At 38.5% G+C, this 16,494-nt stretch overlaps 1 protein-coding gene across 1 annotated transcript; it reads right to left on the bottom strand.

Moving 5' to 3' along the window:
- Positions 1–346: 346 nt before the first annotated feature.
- Positions 347–8,505, bottom strand: FGA (fibrinogen alpha chain). The gene is made up of 6 exons (XM_040471908.1): positions 8,375–8,505; positions 5,970–6,095; positions 5,323–5,506; positions 4,083–4,228; positions 2,050–3,493; positions 347–1,255 (listed from the first exon to the last, which is right to left on the bottom strand). Exons 1-6 carry the CDS (start codon positions 8,426–8,428, stop codon positions 534–536), a joined length of 2,676 nt encoding a protein of 891 aa, XP_040327842.1. The 5' UTR covers positions 8,429–8,505; the 3' UTR covers positions 347–533.
- Between the last annotated feature and the right edge of the window lie 7,989 nt (positions 8,506–16,494).

Below are 16,494 nucleotides of genomic sequence, written 5' to 3'. Positions count from 1 at the left end.
AACAGATTTCTATTTCTGTTAGGAGAAAATGCTTCTCCTCTCTTCCTGGATTTGCTTGCTAACAGAGATGATGAACATACTTCATAATTTGTAAGTTCCTCTACAAAGCGCAGCCATTGTTTAATTCAGTGATTTGTAACTTAAAGTATCGGTTTCAACCTATTCATACCAAATGGATGAAATAACTTTTTTACTTTACAATGGCCCTTGAATGGTGTGGGAGAGGAGTTCTCAAAACAACACCCTTAAGCGTTGCAGAGAGGAGCATCCATCCGACCCCTTCTTCATGATGTATTGAATGTTCCTTGGTGTATCCTGACAGAAATGTTAAAACCCACAGAGCTACTTTAAGGATAAAAAAACTCATATAACTTTATTTTTTTAAGTAGTAAAATGTCTCAGTTACATTTGGATACAGTACAAAGAGTAATAAAATAGCACCTGTGAATTTTTTAATAGATTGTAAAGAATCTTGACTCCTTTATCTTCCTTACTCTTTCTCCACTTCACTAAACAAAGAAAACAGATTACTCTCACTTCTGCTCCGAGTGGGTCACCAGGGGCCTGATTTTCATGCGAACAGCCCTGAGGGAATAATCTGCACCTCTGAAGGGAACCCAGACCACTCCATTCTCAATCTCATAAGGACTGTTGTTCCTTGGGTCATAGGAGCCCCCAGGGTAGTAGATGCCATTGAGATTGGCTGCTTGGCAGCTGTTGTACCACCAACCTCCTCCGTAGACTTCTGCGCAGTTCTCTTCCCACAGGTCTGCATCCCTGTCATAGGTGCTGAACTGCATGCCAGCATGAGAAGTATACTCTGTTCCTTCCTCTACGGAACCCTCAATCAGAGCATCGCCTGCTGTGCCCTCATAGGAGGAGACCTGCAGGGGATAGCCTTCTGCCTCAGAGCCTACCCTCAAGTGATATTCTGCATAAGCCAGATTCCCAGCCCAGTCCTCTAATTCAACCCGAAGGACAGAGCCCCTTAGGGTCAGTAAGTGGAGGTATTCATTGCCTAGCCAGAATTCTCCTTCCCCCTTGTCATCCAGACTGCCGAAACCTCTCTTGTAGTCTTGCCAGGTCCGGTTAAAATTCAGTGATCCATCCATTCTTTGCTGGATCAAAAGCCATCCTCCCAAACTGGTCTCTTGATCACAATAAACAGAAAAAATCTTACTGGATCCGGGTAGCTTGATATTGAAAATACCACTTTGGGCACCTGCAGGATGTGTTTGGAGGACATCATCACAGTCTAAAAAAAAAATTAAGCTGGTTGGAAGAAGTTACTCTCATTTAACTTTACAAAGATAGGCATGGCCCAGATTAAATGAAGGCAGATACTGGCTTCCTTTTCCTTCCTTCCTTCCTTCCTTCCTTTCCTTCCTTCCTTCCTTCCTTCCTTCCTTCCTTCCTTCCTTCCTTCCCTCCCTCCCTCCTTCATTCCCTCCAGGGGGAAAGGATGCACCTACACTGAGATGGAGATTAAGCAAGTAAGCGACATTTATACCTACAAATTGCAAGGGAGATGTTCCTCAATGGATTTGAAATTTTACTTGCCCGTACTGATAATAGCAAGTAACCAGCAACGATATCTAAGCATCATTTAGTGCTAATATAACTTGTTTTTAACCTGACCTTAATGTCAACTGAGACACACACTTAAAATATGATAAATAAATTGGGTGACAATTCCAACAACACACATTTTGAATGGTGAAAGAATTCGGCTAAACAAATTTAAAATCGAGTTTCAGAGGGATTCATTCATTCATTTAACATGTTATTTATTGAGTGATGACTCTCAGCACTGTTAGGCATTTGGGAATACAGAGATGAATAAGATAGATAAAGTCCCCGCCCTCCTGGAACTTACAGTCTAGTGCCAAAAATAAAAAATAAAAAATAAAAACAAAAAAACCAAAGGTGTCATTTCTATAAGGTGTAATAGAGGGCTAGGGAAGAAGTTCAAGGTGCTATGGGAGGCACTGCGGGCGAATTTAGTCTAGGGGGTCAGGGAAGGCTTCCCCAAAGGAGAAGTGTGGATACCTCTGGCAGGGCGAGCTCTAGCATGGCCTCTTTTGGTGGTATATGCTCCTCTGAGGACTTCGTGTTCCGCTTCACTTCCGGCCTCACCTGCCACTTTAAAGCTCTTGCTTTCAAATGTGGAGTCTCCTCTGTTGTAAGTCTTACTAGTGGTTACCAACTGTTTGCTGTGAGTTGAAGTTTTACCACTGGAAGGGAGCTCGTGTTCCCCTAAGTGTGTGAATATGTCAGATTCTGAGCCCATACTTTCAAACTCTCTTAAGGTAGGTGGGAGTACACTCGAAAATTTGCTTCCAGTTGAGGCAGATTCAAAGAAACTCGCCAAGTCAGGGTGTCTAGAATGGAGATCCCCTAGGCTACCAGAAAAAGCATGGGACAAGTCACAATCAGAACCATCTTCGGAGTTTACCACTTCTTTGATCACTTCTTTGCGACCATCAGGACCTATAACTGTCTTAGTGACAGTTTTAGAGCATGAACGACGAGTGGTGGTCATGCTACCAGAGGTGACCTTCTCATTACCAATAAGAAGATCTTTATCTCCTTTAGAAGTGACCAGTTTGCCCGTGTGGTACTCTTTCTTTGTCCCTGGAGATACACTTCCCGACACCTCTTCAAACTTGCCCCACTCTTGCTTGGTAGGCCTGGTGTCCCCATGCCCTAAGCTATCTGGCCTAAAACTTCCAGGCTGCGGAGTTCCAGAGCTCCAAGAGCCACCACTGCCAGTTCCAGTGCTCCCAGAGCTCCAAGAGCTGGTACTCTCCGTGTTCCAAGTACCCACACTGCTAACTCCAGAGCTGCCGGCGTCCCAGGTGCTGCCACTGCCAGGTCCGGAGCTCCCGGGGTTCCAAGCGCCCGAGCTTCCAGGTCCAGAGCTCCCAGGGTTCCAAGCGCCCGAGCTTCCAGGTCCAGAGCTCCCAGGGTTCCAAGCGCCAGAACTTCCAGGTGTGGAGCTCCCAGGGTTCCAAGCGCCCGAGCTTCCAGGTCCGGAGCTTCCAGGTCCAGAGCTCCCAGGGTTCCAAGCACCTGAGCTTCCAGGTCCGGAGCTCCCAGGGTTCCAAGTGCCAGAACTTCCAGGTGTGGAGCTCCCAGGATTCCTAGGGCTTTCAGGCACTGATCCCGTTCCATGCGATACAGAGTCTCCTGGGGCATTCCCATCTGTACCAGACCTCTCTAACGTTATTTTCATCTGCTGCGTTTCCATGAGTGCCTTCCACTCTGCAGGGGCCTTCTGAAGCTGGTGCTTGTACTCCCCAGGAATCATATCTGGAGCTGTGCCCATTTTCAGCCGTGGTAAATATTGCGTATCTCTAGAGGGAAGTAAGTCTTTGGCAATAACTTGTTCAAGTTGCTTCTGCTGATCTTCGTAGTACTTTAGATCTGTCCTACGTTCTAAAGCCCTACTGCACGACCCTTGGCAAGATCGGATCTTAATATCAATGTCCACCTAGAGAGAGGGGAAGAAAGATAAAGAAAAGAGGCAGATATAAATAAGGAAAATTATGTCTATTGAGCTCTTCGCATTTAATTTATTTTTTGAAAACTGGTTTCATTTCTTTACTTGGAGACCTACCAATCAATTCTGTTTTTCATTTATGTCATACCCTCAGTGGAAGAGATGTGGGTATTATAAGGTTTGCCTGGATAAGCAACAGGAGCTATTTGGATTCATCTTAGTCTTAAAATAGATAAAGAGTAAGGTACCATTCCCTCTGAAAGGAAACACTAATGAATTGAGCCTCAGTGAGACTCAGATTGAAGATTCAGAGGCACAGTGGTGTCAGAGCTTTGCAACAAGACAAGCAGGGATTTAATATTTGCTTTTGAAATTTACTGTCTATGTATCCTTGGAAAATGTACTTAATATCACTGAGCTTTTTTTTTTTTTTCATCTGTAGAGTGGGGAAATAATACCTACTTCATAGTCGGATAATGGATATAACACCTTGCTCTGCATACAGTAGACATTCAATGAATTTGCTTCCTGCTATTCAAAAACAAGGAAATTCTGGTGGCAGAGCCACAAAGTTACTCACCTCCAGTCGTTTCATATCTATCAGTTGATCCCTGACATTTTTCTGCAGAAGTTGGATATGCTGTACTTGTTCCAAGACTTTGCGCTTCAGGATCTCAATTCTGCTTCTCAGATCTTCTGACACTTGGCTAAATGTATTATCATGGTCTGAAAAAAGAAAATATGGATGTTGAAGTATCTGCCAAGTGCTTTGCTTATAATAGCCAGTAAAGAAGGAAACTTGCTTATAAATATCCTCCCCTTTTAACAATAATTTGTTCTCTGGACATTTTATTTGCGAGTTCCAAATCTGTTAGGCATTTTTGGACAATGTTATGTCCTCTAGTCATCCATGGCTGTCAGTTAAGATGCCCTACTAGCAGTTAGTAATTCAAATAGATGCAGAAGAAAAAATTTGGAATTTTAAAGATGTCATTAGGAGATTAAATAGTTTGATCACATTTCAATTATTTCATCATATCTTTAGCCAAGAGACTTAAACATATTCATGGATTTTCTTACTGAGAAGTTTTTCTTCCAACCTATCCATTTGAAATTGTTCCTAAGCTTTTTTATTTACTTATTTATTATTATTTTTTTTTGGTCAACATGAGCATTCACTTGCCATTATTGTGGTTGCACCATTGGCATTAAATTAGTTAAGTGTCTTCTAACGATATAGAGAATTACAGCAAGGCTTCAGTAACTGGAGCCTCAGTAAACTTGCTTCCCACGCCGAGGAAATCGAGTGTTTCCTAGTCCTAAGGCTTAGTCATAGTCCTATGAGAAAGAACATGGCTCTATATTTTGAATTAACCAAACCAAATATAACATAAAGAGCTTGGTGGAGTCTGTGGATTGAACTCCTAACTCCATCACATGATAGCTTTGTGTCTTTGGTTGAGTCTCATGATCTCTGTTTCCTCCCCTGTAAGATAGAAACAAAAATATCTACTCAAAAGGTTGTGCTCATCTTATTTTCAGTATATACTCTTAAAAAAGAGCACACTTAAAGTCTACTCTTCACTACCAAATTCTGACTTTGTGACTTTAAACAATTCTAAGCTAACCTTTTTTATGTTATAAAAATAACAAAAAGAAGCCCCTCCTTAAAATTTAGGAATATCATAAAGGCTCGTGTTTCTATCTTAAGTACTTTGGGATAAAATTGAAGTTGCTATAAGGAGACAGAATATTTATTTAGGGCTATTGTTGTTTTGTTTTGTGCTATAAAGTGAAAGCACCAAATCTGTAATGCTTACTGTTACCGGTGGCAAAATCCCCTCTCACAATTTCCATTACATTCCCTGTCAGTAAACTAGAGTCCTTATTGTTCTTCTGATAATCAAATAGTGAATTTTTGAGCTTATTAATTCTGTTTGTAAAATCTTGATTGACTTCATCGATTAACCCTTTCATCCTGCAGCCAGAAGGGCATTTGTAGTTCTGGAAATGAAGAGAAAAAAATTACATTAAGGGTCTGTATCTTGGATCCAGTATAATTTTGAAGGTTTCCATGCAGCCCCTGTTGCTCCCCCCGCCCCCCACCCCAATATCTTTAGATCATCTATTGACTTAAAAGTAGTTTAAGAGGACTAGTCATAGGTTGTAGAGAAATACTGGAATGAGGGTTCACTTAACCATAAAATAGCCACCAGAAAATCTTGAGGCCTGAACATGCAACTAAAATCCAATCTGTTAATCCCACTAATGACCCAGAGTTTGAGAGGTAATTTAAATAGTGCTTTCAGAGTGAAGTTGCTTTCCATTTGTCTTCTTTAATTTGGCATGTAATGAGCTATTAGATTATTTCCCACTGGAAAAGTTTTCTGGGACCTACTGGGCCAGCCTGTGCACAATTCTAGCACCACAGGGAAATATTCTCCCACTTCCTGTGCCAACTGCTCACCCAGTCTTCATCAGAGCAGAAGGGCCAGTCTGTCTCTTTGCACACAGAGTGATGTCCTTCCACAATTCTTGGGCCACGCACACCTCCTCCTTCAGCTATAAATTCACCTTCCTGGACATCTCCAGTCTTTAAGGATTCATTCATACACACAAAAGAGAACAACATTAGGCAGATAGGAGAAGACACCAACATGCCTTCAAATCCCAATTAGGGGGAAGGTTCTTACAGAGATTAAGAACACCAGTTTGGGGCATCTGCAAGCTTCAGAAATCAAGCTTTCTTCGATTTTGACCGAAAACCCTAATACCCATTTCATGGAGTTGCGGGAATTAAAGGAGATAAGGTGAAGACATTTTTTAACTGTGTTTGAGACAAAACAAGCATTTAATAAATGGTAGGAATTTTAAAGGATTTATTATGTAAGGAAAATTATTTGAATCTACAAAATTAGTTAAAATTTACATTTTCATTATGAGTAATGTCTACAGATAGAAAGGTAATTGAAAAATTCAGAGTTCTTTATCCTGTAATTTCTGTTTCAGTAGGAAAAAAACAAACTATCTTAGCTTAGTGTCTCCTTCAAGTTTCTACTTTGACCCTATGGGTCTATTATTTGAGCAAGTACATACCAAAGATACAAAGACGGCCAATTCAGACTGGGAAATGTTTTTTAGGTTATCCACTCATGTAATAAAATTTCCTTTTTATTTGTAAAGAAAAAGAGTAGACTGAAAACAAAAATAATGGTCCATAGCTGACTTTTTGAATACCTTCTAATTAGAAATATAGATTTCTAAAACTTTTCTTTTGTGATCTATGAGATAAAATAGGACATAAAAATATTCTTCCAGGGGCGCCTGGGTGGCTCAGTTGGTTAAGTGACCGACTTCGGCTCAGGTCATGATCTTGCAGTTTGTGAGTTCGAGCCCCGCGTCGGGCTCTGTGCTGACAGCTCAGAGCCTGGAGCCTGTTTCGGATTCTGTGTCTCCCCCTGTCTCTGCCCCTCTGCTGCTCATGCTCTGTGTCTCTCTGTCTCTCAATAATAAATAAACATTAAAAAAAATATTCTTCCAACAGGACTTTGTATCAGTTAACATGGGTTTTAAGTTTTAACTATGTTTATTTTGTATCACCAACTTACAGGGATTTTGCTATAACTATTTTAATCTCAGATAGTTTATTCTTTTTTTTTTTTTTTTTAATTAATCTCTACACCCAACCCTGATATCAAGAGACACATGCTCTGCCTACTGAGCCAGCCAGGTGGCCCAGAGATAGTTTATTCTTATAATTAGTTAATATTTGCTGTCTCATTTAAAAAATTCTCTAATAATAATGATAATAATTCAAGCAATCAAGGACAGTTTATTTTAAGGAACAAGTATAATCTCTTTGTTTAAGAAATAAAATTATAAATTCAAACATACTTCAAAATAAAATGGTACAACAATAAAAACAGGCAAAAATTAAGTATTTATGCCAATAGGTAAAAATAGCCAAAAACGTATGCATTATCCAAAATAACCATGTTCGCAAATGAGGTTAGTCTTATTTTCCATAAAATTTTTTACTTATTAGTTTACTATAAGGAAGAGAATTAAGTTAGAATCCCTCTTTAGTTTTTTCTACTCTGGTAACAGGATATGAGTGGTGAGGAGAAAGAAATAAATTGGAATAATTCATAGCCTGAAAGTAACAAAGTGTCTTAAACACATTTGTCACGTTTTTATGAGACCAAAGTGTTTCAAAAGCTTGTAAATTGAAGTCTTCTGTTCTATAGATCTCTGGAGTCAAACTTTAGAAATTATTGCAATATTTAATAACTATTTTAAAAGATTGCTTCCCAAAAAGCATCTTGCCTTCTCAGTTACTCTCTTCTGATTTTGCTATGTCATATGTTTTCAAACACAACTAATTTGCTTTTCTTTTTTTCTCAAACATAAAAACCACCTTTCAGAAAAACTATATTAAACCACTGTTCTGCTTATTATGAACAAATAGCAATAAATTAACAATTAGGTTTTAAAAACTCTTATCAGAGGAATGTTTTGTTCTGTTAACTAGCATTAACTATCCTAAGTCTTTATTGGAACAAAGATGGCAAAGATTTCTTCCCTTCAAACAAACAATGTTGTAAGACTGTGTTTTACAGATGCTAGAGTTTCCCCTATGAATTTCTGTACTTTGGTCCAGCTAAGCCTCCCTCTTACTCTTGAGGTCTCCGGCTCATCTAGGAACTTGCCTCCATGGCCTAAAACTGATAAAGCTAACAGTGTGTTAGCATACATAAGCGTGCTAGGACACACAGTGTGTGAGGACATACATAAGGCTGACTTAGACCTGCAAGTTCTTTGTGGAATAAATACCAGAGAGAAAACAAGAAGAGAAAATAAAGGTGACCATACCCAGACTGTGCCCACCACACTCAGGGCCAGGCAAAAGATCTTCAGGGAAAACATCTTTTCTAAGGGTGGGGCTGAGTCTTGAGGAGCACTCCCGCTGAAAGAAAGGAGGACAGCTTCCACTCCTAGTTCCCATCGTATTTAAATCTGCAAGGAGGTCTGATTAATCATTATCTTCGTCCTGTTTAGACAGTCGATATGCACTCCTACATCCCTTGCTCCTTCTCTAAGGTTGGTGTCCTAGAAGTTCTTGCTCAATTCTCCCAAGCTTGTTTGCTTTTGATAAGTTGTTGCCAAGGTAGAAGCAATTCCAGGATGATCTCACATTCCAGGAACAGGATGACTTCAGAAATGCAAAAGGAAACATAGGAAGCCGTACCTCTATACTTGAGACTTGAAAAAGTACGGAGAGTTGCTGAGGCAGACTAGCAGTAGCCTGTTGTGAACAGAGTTGGCAAATGATATTTCGCTTTATGTAGGAAATATGGTTGGATGATCTGACTTTTAAAAAATTACTTTGGTGACAGGCTGTCCCTGAAGTCCTTCTGTAAGTTACCTTGAACAGATTAGTTTCCTCCATCGAAAATGGTTAAGACAGTAGCCCCTGGAACCAAACATCTTGGGTCCATAATCTCAGTTACACCATTTCCCAGCTCTGTGCTTTTGGACAAATTACATGTTTTTATGAAGAATAAATGAGTTAATCCTTGAAAAGCACTCAGAGCAGTGATTGCCCACAGTAAGTACTGGGTAAATGTTAACAATTATTGAAGAACATAAAGTGCATGAAAAATATCATTTCCTTTCTGTGTCTATTCCTTTGGACTTGCCAGTTTACTTTCCCTGCTCTTCTTCTTCATGTGAAAGTTTTCCGTGGCCAGTTTTAGCAAGCAAAAAAAAACAGGATTCCCAGTTAAATTTGAATTTCAGATAAACAACAAATGCATTTTAAGGTAAGTGTGTCCTGTGCAATATTTAGGATGTATTTATACAAAAAAAAAAGTTTGTTGTTTATCAGAAATACATATTTAACTGAGCATCCTGTCATTTGTCTGATAAGCCTACCTTGCCTCGAATTGTGCTTCCTATGTGAAGTCAATTCTGATAATAGTAATAGTTAATATTTATTGAGTGTTTGCTAAGTGCCAGGCACTGTGCTACAAAACACTTTACAGTGTACCTGATTTCATCTCTCCAATTGAAAGCAATTTCTTGGGGTGCCTGGGTGGCTCAGTCAGTTGAATGTCCGGCTCTTGGTTTCAGCTCAGGTCATGATCTCACAGTTCATGGGATTGAGCCCCTTGAGTTCAAAAGAAAATTAAGGGAAATTATAAACTACTCAGATTGTGGGTAGATCTTAACATAGAGTTGAATGAAAAAAATAATAAATACAATGAAGACCTTAACAGTGTTTCTCTCCTTTTTTTTTTGTAGTTTTTTTTAAATTAATTAATTAAGTTATTTTTTATAAACTTAAAAAAAAAGAAATCTACTCATGAGAACATTAAAAAAAAAAAAAAAAGCAATCTCTTGTTCTTCCATAGTGCAATACTTAGAGGGGACCCTAGAGTCCCATCCAGGTTTTGGAAGGCAGTGATTCTATGGAATGTTGTACTCATAAGCAATGACTGAACTGGCAAAATGCCAGGCATGGATAGAAGCTGGAGGCTTGACCTCTTTAGATGATTTTGTGTGCTTATTGAAAGTGTTCCACTTGGGAGGTACGCATAGTCTATGGAAGAGAACACCCTGGTGGGCTTCAGGTGACTTAGTTGAACACAACCTAATTGAAAGTAAGTTAAGAGAAAACAGTCTGACTGAATGCCACGGCTCTGGGCCACACCAGGGCATTTCCAAGGCACCACCTTTAGCTTTTAGCCTTGCTGTTCCACAGTTCCCTCAAGTATCTGCACATCCAGGGCTCTTCTCAGATGACAGCTTCTCAGAGAGACCTTCTTTAGCTAACACAAAGAGCAGCCGTACCATTAACCCAGTTTTGTTTTACCTCATAATATTTTATCACTGCAGGATAATGTATATTTGGGAAGCTATTTGTCTATGTCTCCTTCGCACTGAGCTTCTTGAGGCCAAGGCACATTGCCTAGTGCAAGGTCTGGTGGAGAATAAGTACTAGTAAGTATTTGTTAGAGGAATGGAAGGCTGTCACAGCACAGTATGGCGGAAGAATAATGGCCTTTGCAGAGAGTGAGATCTGGATTCTAGCTAAGTGACATGGCCAAACTAAATTCTCTAAGCGGTTTACTTATCTGTAAGATGGGGATGGCAATATTTATATTGCAGAGTTGTTTTGAAGATTATATAACATGGCATATATATAACATGTTGGATGTACACAGTAGGAGACCCAGAAATGGTAGCTCTCATTGTTCCTAGAATGTCCTAGTGCCACAGAATTGAAAGTTCCCGTGTTGTCTCTCCAGTGCCCGAATTCCGTAACCAGGCCCTTTTGTAGGACTGCAGGACTGGGCACCAACCACGCTGGGCCCTCCACCCATGTATTATAACCTACGGAGAAGCAGCTTTTGCTTCACCAGGAAGCCATGCAGACAAACAGACAACAAATAATACAAGGAGTACCTTTTTTTTTTTTTATTAAAGATTTTTTTAATGTTTATTTTTGAGACAGAGAGAGACAGACAGACAGAATGTGAATGGGGTGGGGGGGAGGCAGAGAGAGAGGGAGACACAGAATCTAAAGCAGGCTCCAGGCTCTGAGCCTGATGTGGGGCTAGAACCCACAAACCGTGAGATCATGACCTGAGCTGAAGTCGGATACTTAACCGACTGCGCCACCCAGGCATCCCAAGGAGTACCATTTTTTAAAAGCATGTGATGGGGTGCCTGGGTGGCGCAGTCGGTTAAGCGTCCGACTTCAGCCAGGTCACGATCTCGTGGTCCGTGAGTTCGAGCCCCGCGTCGGGCTCTGGCTGATGGCTCGGAGCCTGGAGCCTGTTTCCCATTCTGTGTCTCCCTCTCTCTCTCTGCCCCTCCCCCGTTCATGCTCTGTCTCGCTCTGTCCCAAAAATAAATAAACGTTAAAAAAAAAAATTAAAAAAAAATAAAAGCATGTGACAATAAGGATGTCTTTACAAGTATATAAATTGTGGGCAAAATCTGAGAAATTTCATTTCTTAAGCCATAACTTCTATAGTATTGTATTTTTCCCAGAGATGACTATATCCTAATTTTTTAACACCAATGAGAGGGATTATTTATCCTCTTGAAATTAATATTATATTCCACAAATTACAATTATTTAATTGCAGGGATTCATATATTTGCTATCCTGTAACATCTGGCAGGCCTGGAATGGTATATAATGTATGTAAAAAGAATAGAAATTCTACAGCTGTCATTATGTTTCAGGGCTTTTATTTTTTAACGTTTTTTGGTAAAATTTATTTTTGAGAGAGAGAAAGAGAGCATGAGTGGGAAGGGGCAGAGAGAGAGGGAGACACAGAATTCGAAGAAGGCTTCAGGCGCTGAGCTATCGAAACTTACGCATGAAGAGTAACATATATAGCCATTGTGTAAACATAACAAGTACGAACCAAACAAAAGAAGACAAATCCTCAGCTTTCTTTTGAGTGAGATATTCGTCCTTCCCTGGGCTATATCCCAGGGAAGTAAGAGAACATCTCTTTCTTTACGCATTTATTCCACGTGTATTGAATTCTCAAAGCAGTTCACTTATTCCTTCATTTGTTTAACTGTAATAACCATTTACTGCATGCCTACGACTTGTCAGCCCTGCATGCTACGTTCTTGAAATAGAAAGGCAAATGACGCGTGTATAGTTTTGTACCTAAAATCGGTGAGGAAATCAATATGTAGCTAAGAAGTTAAGCCATATAAAATTGCCATTTTTGTAGGTCCAAATGATAAATATGTGCAGTTTCCCATGGTTTAACCTAATACAACACGAAAGGAAAAATTCTGTAATGTGTATTCAAAGTACTGTTAAAATACAGAGCAGAGAATCATCTCTGCATTATTTTCTGTTACATTTTGTATAAATGTTCCTTAAGATATCTGGTTTAATTCAGGTCTAAAAATTCAAGATGCTTCTGAAAAATATTCGCTATGTCTTCTAGCATAAATCTGTATGAATCTGTGTGCATTTATTATTGTCCTAATAACCAGAAGACAATGTTGCTTTGACAGGACATAGTTTATCAAAACAATATTAAATGAACAGTTAGAAAGTGCTAAAATTAATTTCTAAAATTTGAAACCCTTGGATTGTAAAATTTTAGGCAATTCTGGTACTTCACAATACTCTTTCGGGTCCTCTGCCTCAGGTTTTACAGCAGTGACTAATCTATAAAGGAGTCACTGGAAAACACTGGCAAGGCTGCTTAGCTTTGTGTATCTGATCTTCTCTCTTTGTCTCCTGCATTTCAGGGCTGTTGCAAAAGTTTGTTTTTAACCAAGCTGTTTACTGTGAAAGGTGAGTGAGTTGATGATAACATGTAGGAGTAACTAATGGCACTTTTACTTTTGGAACTTATCAGTACCCTGATGGTTCCAAATAATTTCCCTAGCAATTATAGCTCTAGAGAAAAGATGGGGATTTCCTTAAACACACAGAAATGATTCTGAACTGGATTTATAAAATGGATGAGGGGGCAGGGGAAGAGCTTTCCTTGATCTTTGATTCTGTCACACTGCCTTTCTCCTTAATCTACTTAGCCAGGAAAGAAATCTACTTTATTTGTTAAAATTGAACTGTTTCCAGATTAATAGCCATGTAATTGAATAGTTTCTTGGTATTTTTGAAAGTAAATTTTATAATGTTCCAATAATAGATTAATAATTCTCTCTTTGTTGTGTTCTAATGCATTATTCTCACAGTCTTCTGCTTAAGCACTTTTAATCAAGTTTCCACTAAAGTAGTTCTGAGTGTGTGTATGTGTGACACGTGTGTATGTGTGAGTGAAGCAGAGAGGGAGGAAGAAAGAGAATGAGAAGAAAGGAGGGAGGAAGTGAGGGGAAGGGAGAAGGATGAGTGAAAATGAGGCCCCTGAATTTTTCCCATTGCTTTACGTCTTCTCATTTTTTGACTGTGTTTATCAATTAAATAATTCATTTTCAAGATAAATTAATTTTACTTATGATGTGCTTTACTAAATTTTACTGGATGTATCAAATTGTTTGCCTTGAACATGCATTAAAGTATATAAATACTATTTTTGAAAAGTTAAACCATTATACAAGTGAATAATCAATTGATGTGTTAATATCACCAACATGGTTTCATCCTAATGTCATACACCTTAAATCCATTAAATTTGGCACACTTCTCTGCCGATTTCACTGTGGTTCTGTTAGAGATTAGCAAACAAGATGTATCAGTTGGTACTGATTTAATAATGATCTACTGAGATCTGGGGAAATAGCATTTGTAAGGAACTTAGATGTTCCTTAGCAAGAAATTATATGAAAAGTATGAGTAAATTTAATTATCAAGATCAATTTAATTCTTGGTGATTCCTATTGGAACCTATTTTAAATGGGTCTTTCTACAGTAAAACCAAGGCAATTTGAAGAACGCATTTGGGTAAATTTTTGCTTAGATAAAATTAAACAAAAAATTACTGAGAATAACAGCAGAGAAACTGGAGATGGAAAACAGTTTACAAAATACTACCAGTATACCAGAATATACTCCTCTAAACAGTCAATGTCATGAAAAACAAGGACAAACTAAGAAATGGTTACAAAAGTTGACTCAAAAGTGGCAACTAAATGTAATGTTGTATCCTGGCTAGGATCCTGGAACAGAAATAAAGACGTTAGTGTAAAAACTGGTGGAACAGAGGGGCACCTGGGTGGCTCAGTCAGTTAAGTGTCTGACTTCAGCTCAGGTCATGATCTCCTGGTGTATGAGTTTGAGCCCCTGGTCAGGCTCTGTGCTGACAGCTCAGAGCCTGGAGCCTGCTGCAGATTCTGTGTCTCTCCCTCTCTCTCTCTCTGCCTTGCACTCTGTCTCTGTCTCTCAATGTTTATAAAAATAAACAAAAAAATTATAAAAAAAACTGGTGGAACAGAATAAATAGCGTGTGACAGGTAGGGAATAAGAACTACTAGAGTTGGTTTCTTAGTTTTGACAAATGAATCATGGTAATGTCCGGTGTTAGCGTTAGAGGAAACTGGGTGACAGGTACAGGGGACTGACTGTCTGTAGTATCTTTGTAACTTTCCTGCAAAAAAATTACAAAATAAAATTATAAAATTTATAAAAGTTATTACAAAAGAAAAACATTGCTAAAAAATAACAGCAAAAAACATTGAAATTTTAAAATTATATTTCCGGACTTAAATGACGTTGGATTCAAATCCCATGCAGCCATACCAATCTTAGCAGCAAGAAAACAAAACAAAACAAAGTAAAAAAATTTGTTTTTGTTTTTATTTCTGAAGCAATTTCATATGTTCTCTCATTTGACCTTTACCATAGCTTTGTGATGTCAGGAGAGCAAGTTAGGAAGGAAAACATTGCCAGTCCAAGGTCTCTTAAACATTAGGTCAAATTTTTTTTTAAAGTCACACTTTAACTATTTGCCCCTGAGGATTTGAAAGAGCCACTTTCATCACAGAGTGGAATCTGCCCTGCTGTGTTTATTGAGGGGAAGTCAACACTTAGATTTATTTAGGGAGGTTTCCCATCCACCGCAGGTCATTTTGTGCTTTCAAAGTTGCCAGTAAAAGAAAACCCGCGAGAGGACCTGGGAAATGAGAGTGAGGGCCAAGAGTACTGGATTTTGGATTTGGGAAACGCATTTTTGACCTAGTTGTAAACCTGATTAAATATCATGATCCAGAATTTATCTCAGTTTGTACCTTCAGATATTTCCCAATTAAATTGAAATAAGCAAGAGCTTGAAATTGTGCCACATAGCCTTCCCAAAGTCTTTCAAACCTGACACAGAGGAGTGTTCTACAAGTCAATGGTAAAACCTACTATGAGTACTCATAGTTGGCCATGGCTATCGGGCCATTGGGATCAAGGCTTATGTTTATGAGGCTGATGACTGTATGTCTTTAGTTTGTTTTTCTCCTTAAGAGAAAAAATATTAATACTCTTCTGGTGTGTGGACCATTGTTGGAGAATGACTATGATTTATGTACACTCTTAGGGGATCAATTAATTCTCTGATAATTTCCTCTGTCCCAGAATAATTAGTGACTCTCTGAAGAACCAATATCAAGGAGCACCTGGCTGGCTCAGTCTGAAGAGCTTGCAACACTTGATCTTGGGGTTATGAGTTCAAACCCCACATTGGGTGTATAGATTACTTAAAAAATAAAATCTCAAAAAAAAAAAAAAACAACTGAGAACTAATATCAAGACTATGTTCTCTGACCATAATGCAATAAATTTAGATATTAATTAAAAATAGATAATTTAAAAAAAAAACAAGTAATATTCACTTTATAACCCTTGGGTTCAAAAAAAAATTAAGGGAAATTACAAAATACTCAGATTGTGGGTAGATCTTAACATAGAGTTGAATGAAAAAAATAATAAATACAGTGAAGCAGTGTTTCTCTTTTTCTCCTTAGCAGTGTTTCTCTCTTTTTTTTTTTTGTAGTTTTTTTTTTAATTATTCATTTATTTATTTTGAGAGAGAGAGAGAACACGAGCAGGGGAGGAACAGAGAGAGAGAGAGAGAGAGAGAGAGAGAGAGAATCCCAAGTAGGCTCTGTGTTGTCAGCACAGACCCTGATGTGGGGCTTGAACTCAAAAACTGTGAGATCATGACCTGAGCCAAAATCAAGAGCTGGACACTTAGCCAACTGAGCCAAAGGACCATTTTATTAAATATCTAAACAATCATAGACCTATTAGATTATAAAATGAAATAAAAATAATTGCTAGAAAAATGAAATTTAAAAAAGGATGTATAAAATATAGGCCCAAATTTCTATTATTAGATTCTAAAGATATAAAATTACATTTCAGTGACTATAATCAGAGCAAAGATAATATAGGAAAAAATGTTTCTACATTAGAAAATCCTTAATTTTTCTACCTATCTTAACATGGACCAGTCACAAAGAATTTGGGGACCAGCCAGATAATACTAATTTATAACACA

The sequence above is a fragment of the Herpailurus yagouaroundi genome, unplaced genomic scaffold (genome assembly GCF_014898765.1).
Source record: "Herpailurus yagouaroundi ecotype Mexico unplaced genomic scaffold, PumYag 28, whole genome shotgun sequence".
NCBI lineage: Eukaryota > Metazoa > Chordata > Mammalia > Carnivora > Felidae > Herpailurus > Herpailurus yagouaroundi.
The sequence above is the reverse complement of the archived record's forward strand: the minus strand, read 5'-3'. Positions and strand labels throughout refer to the sequence as shown.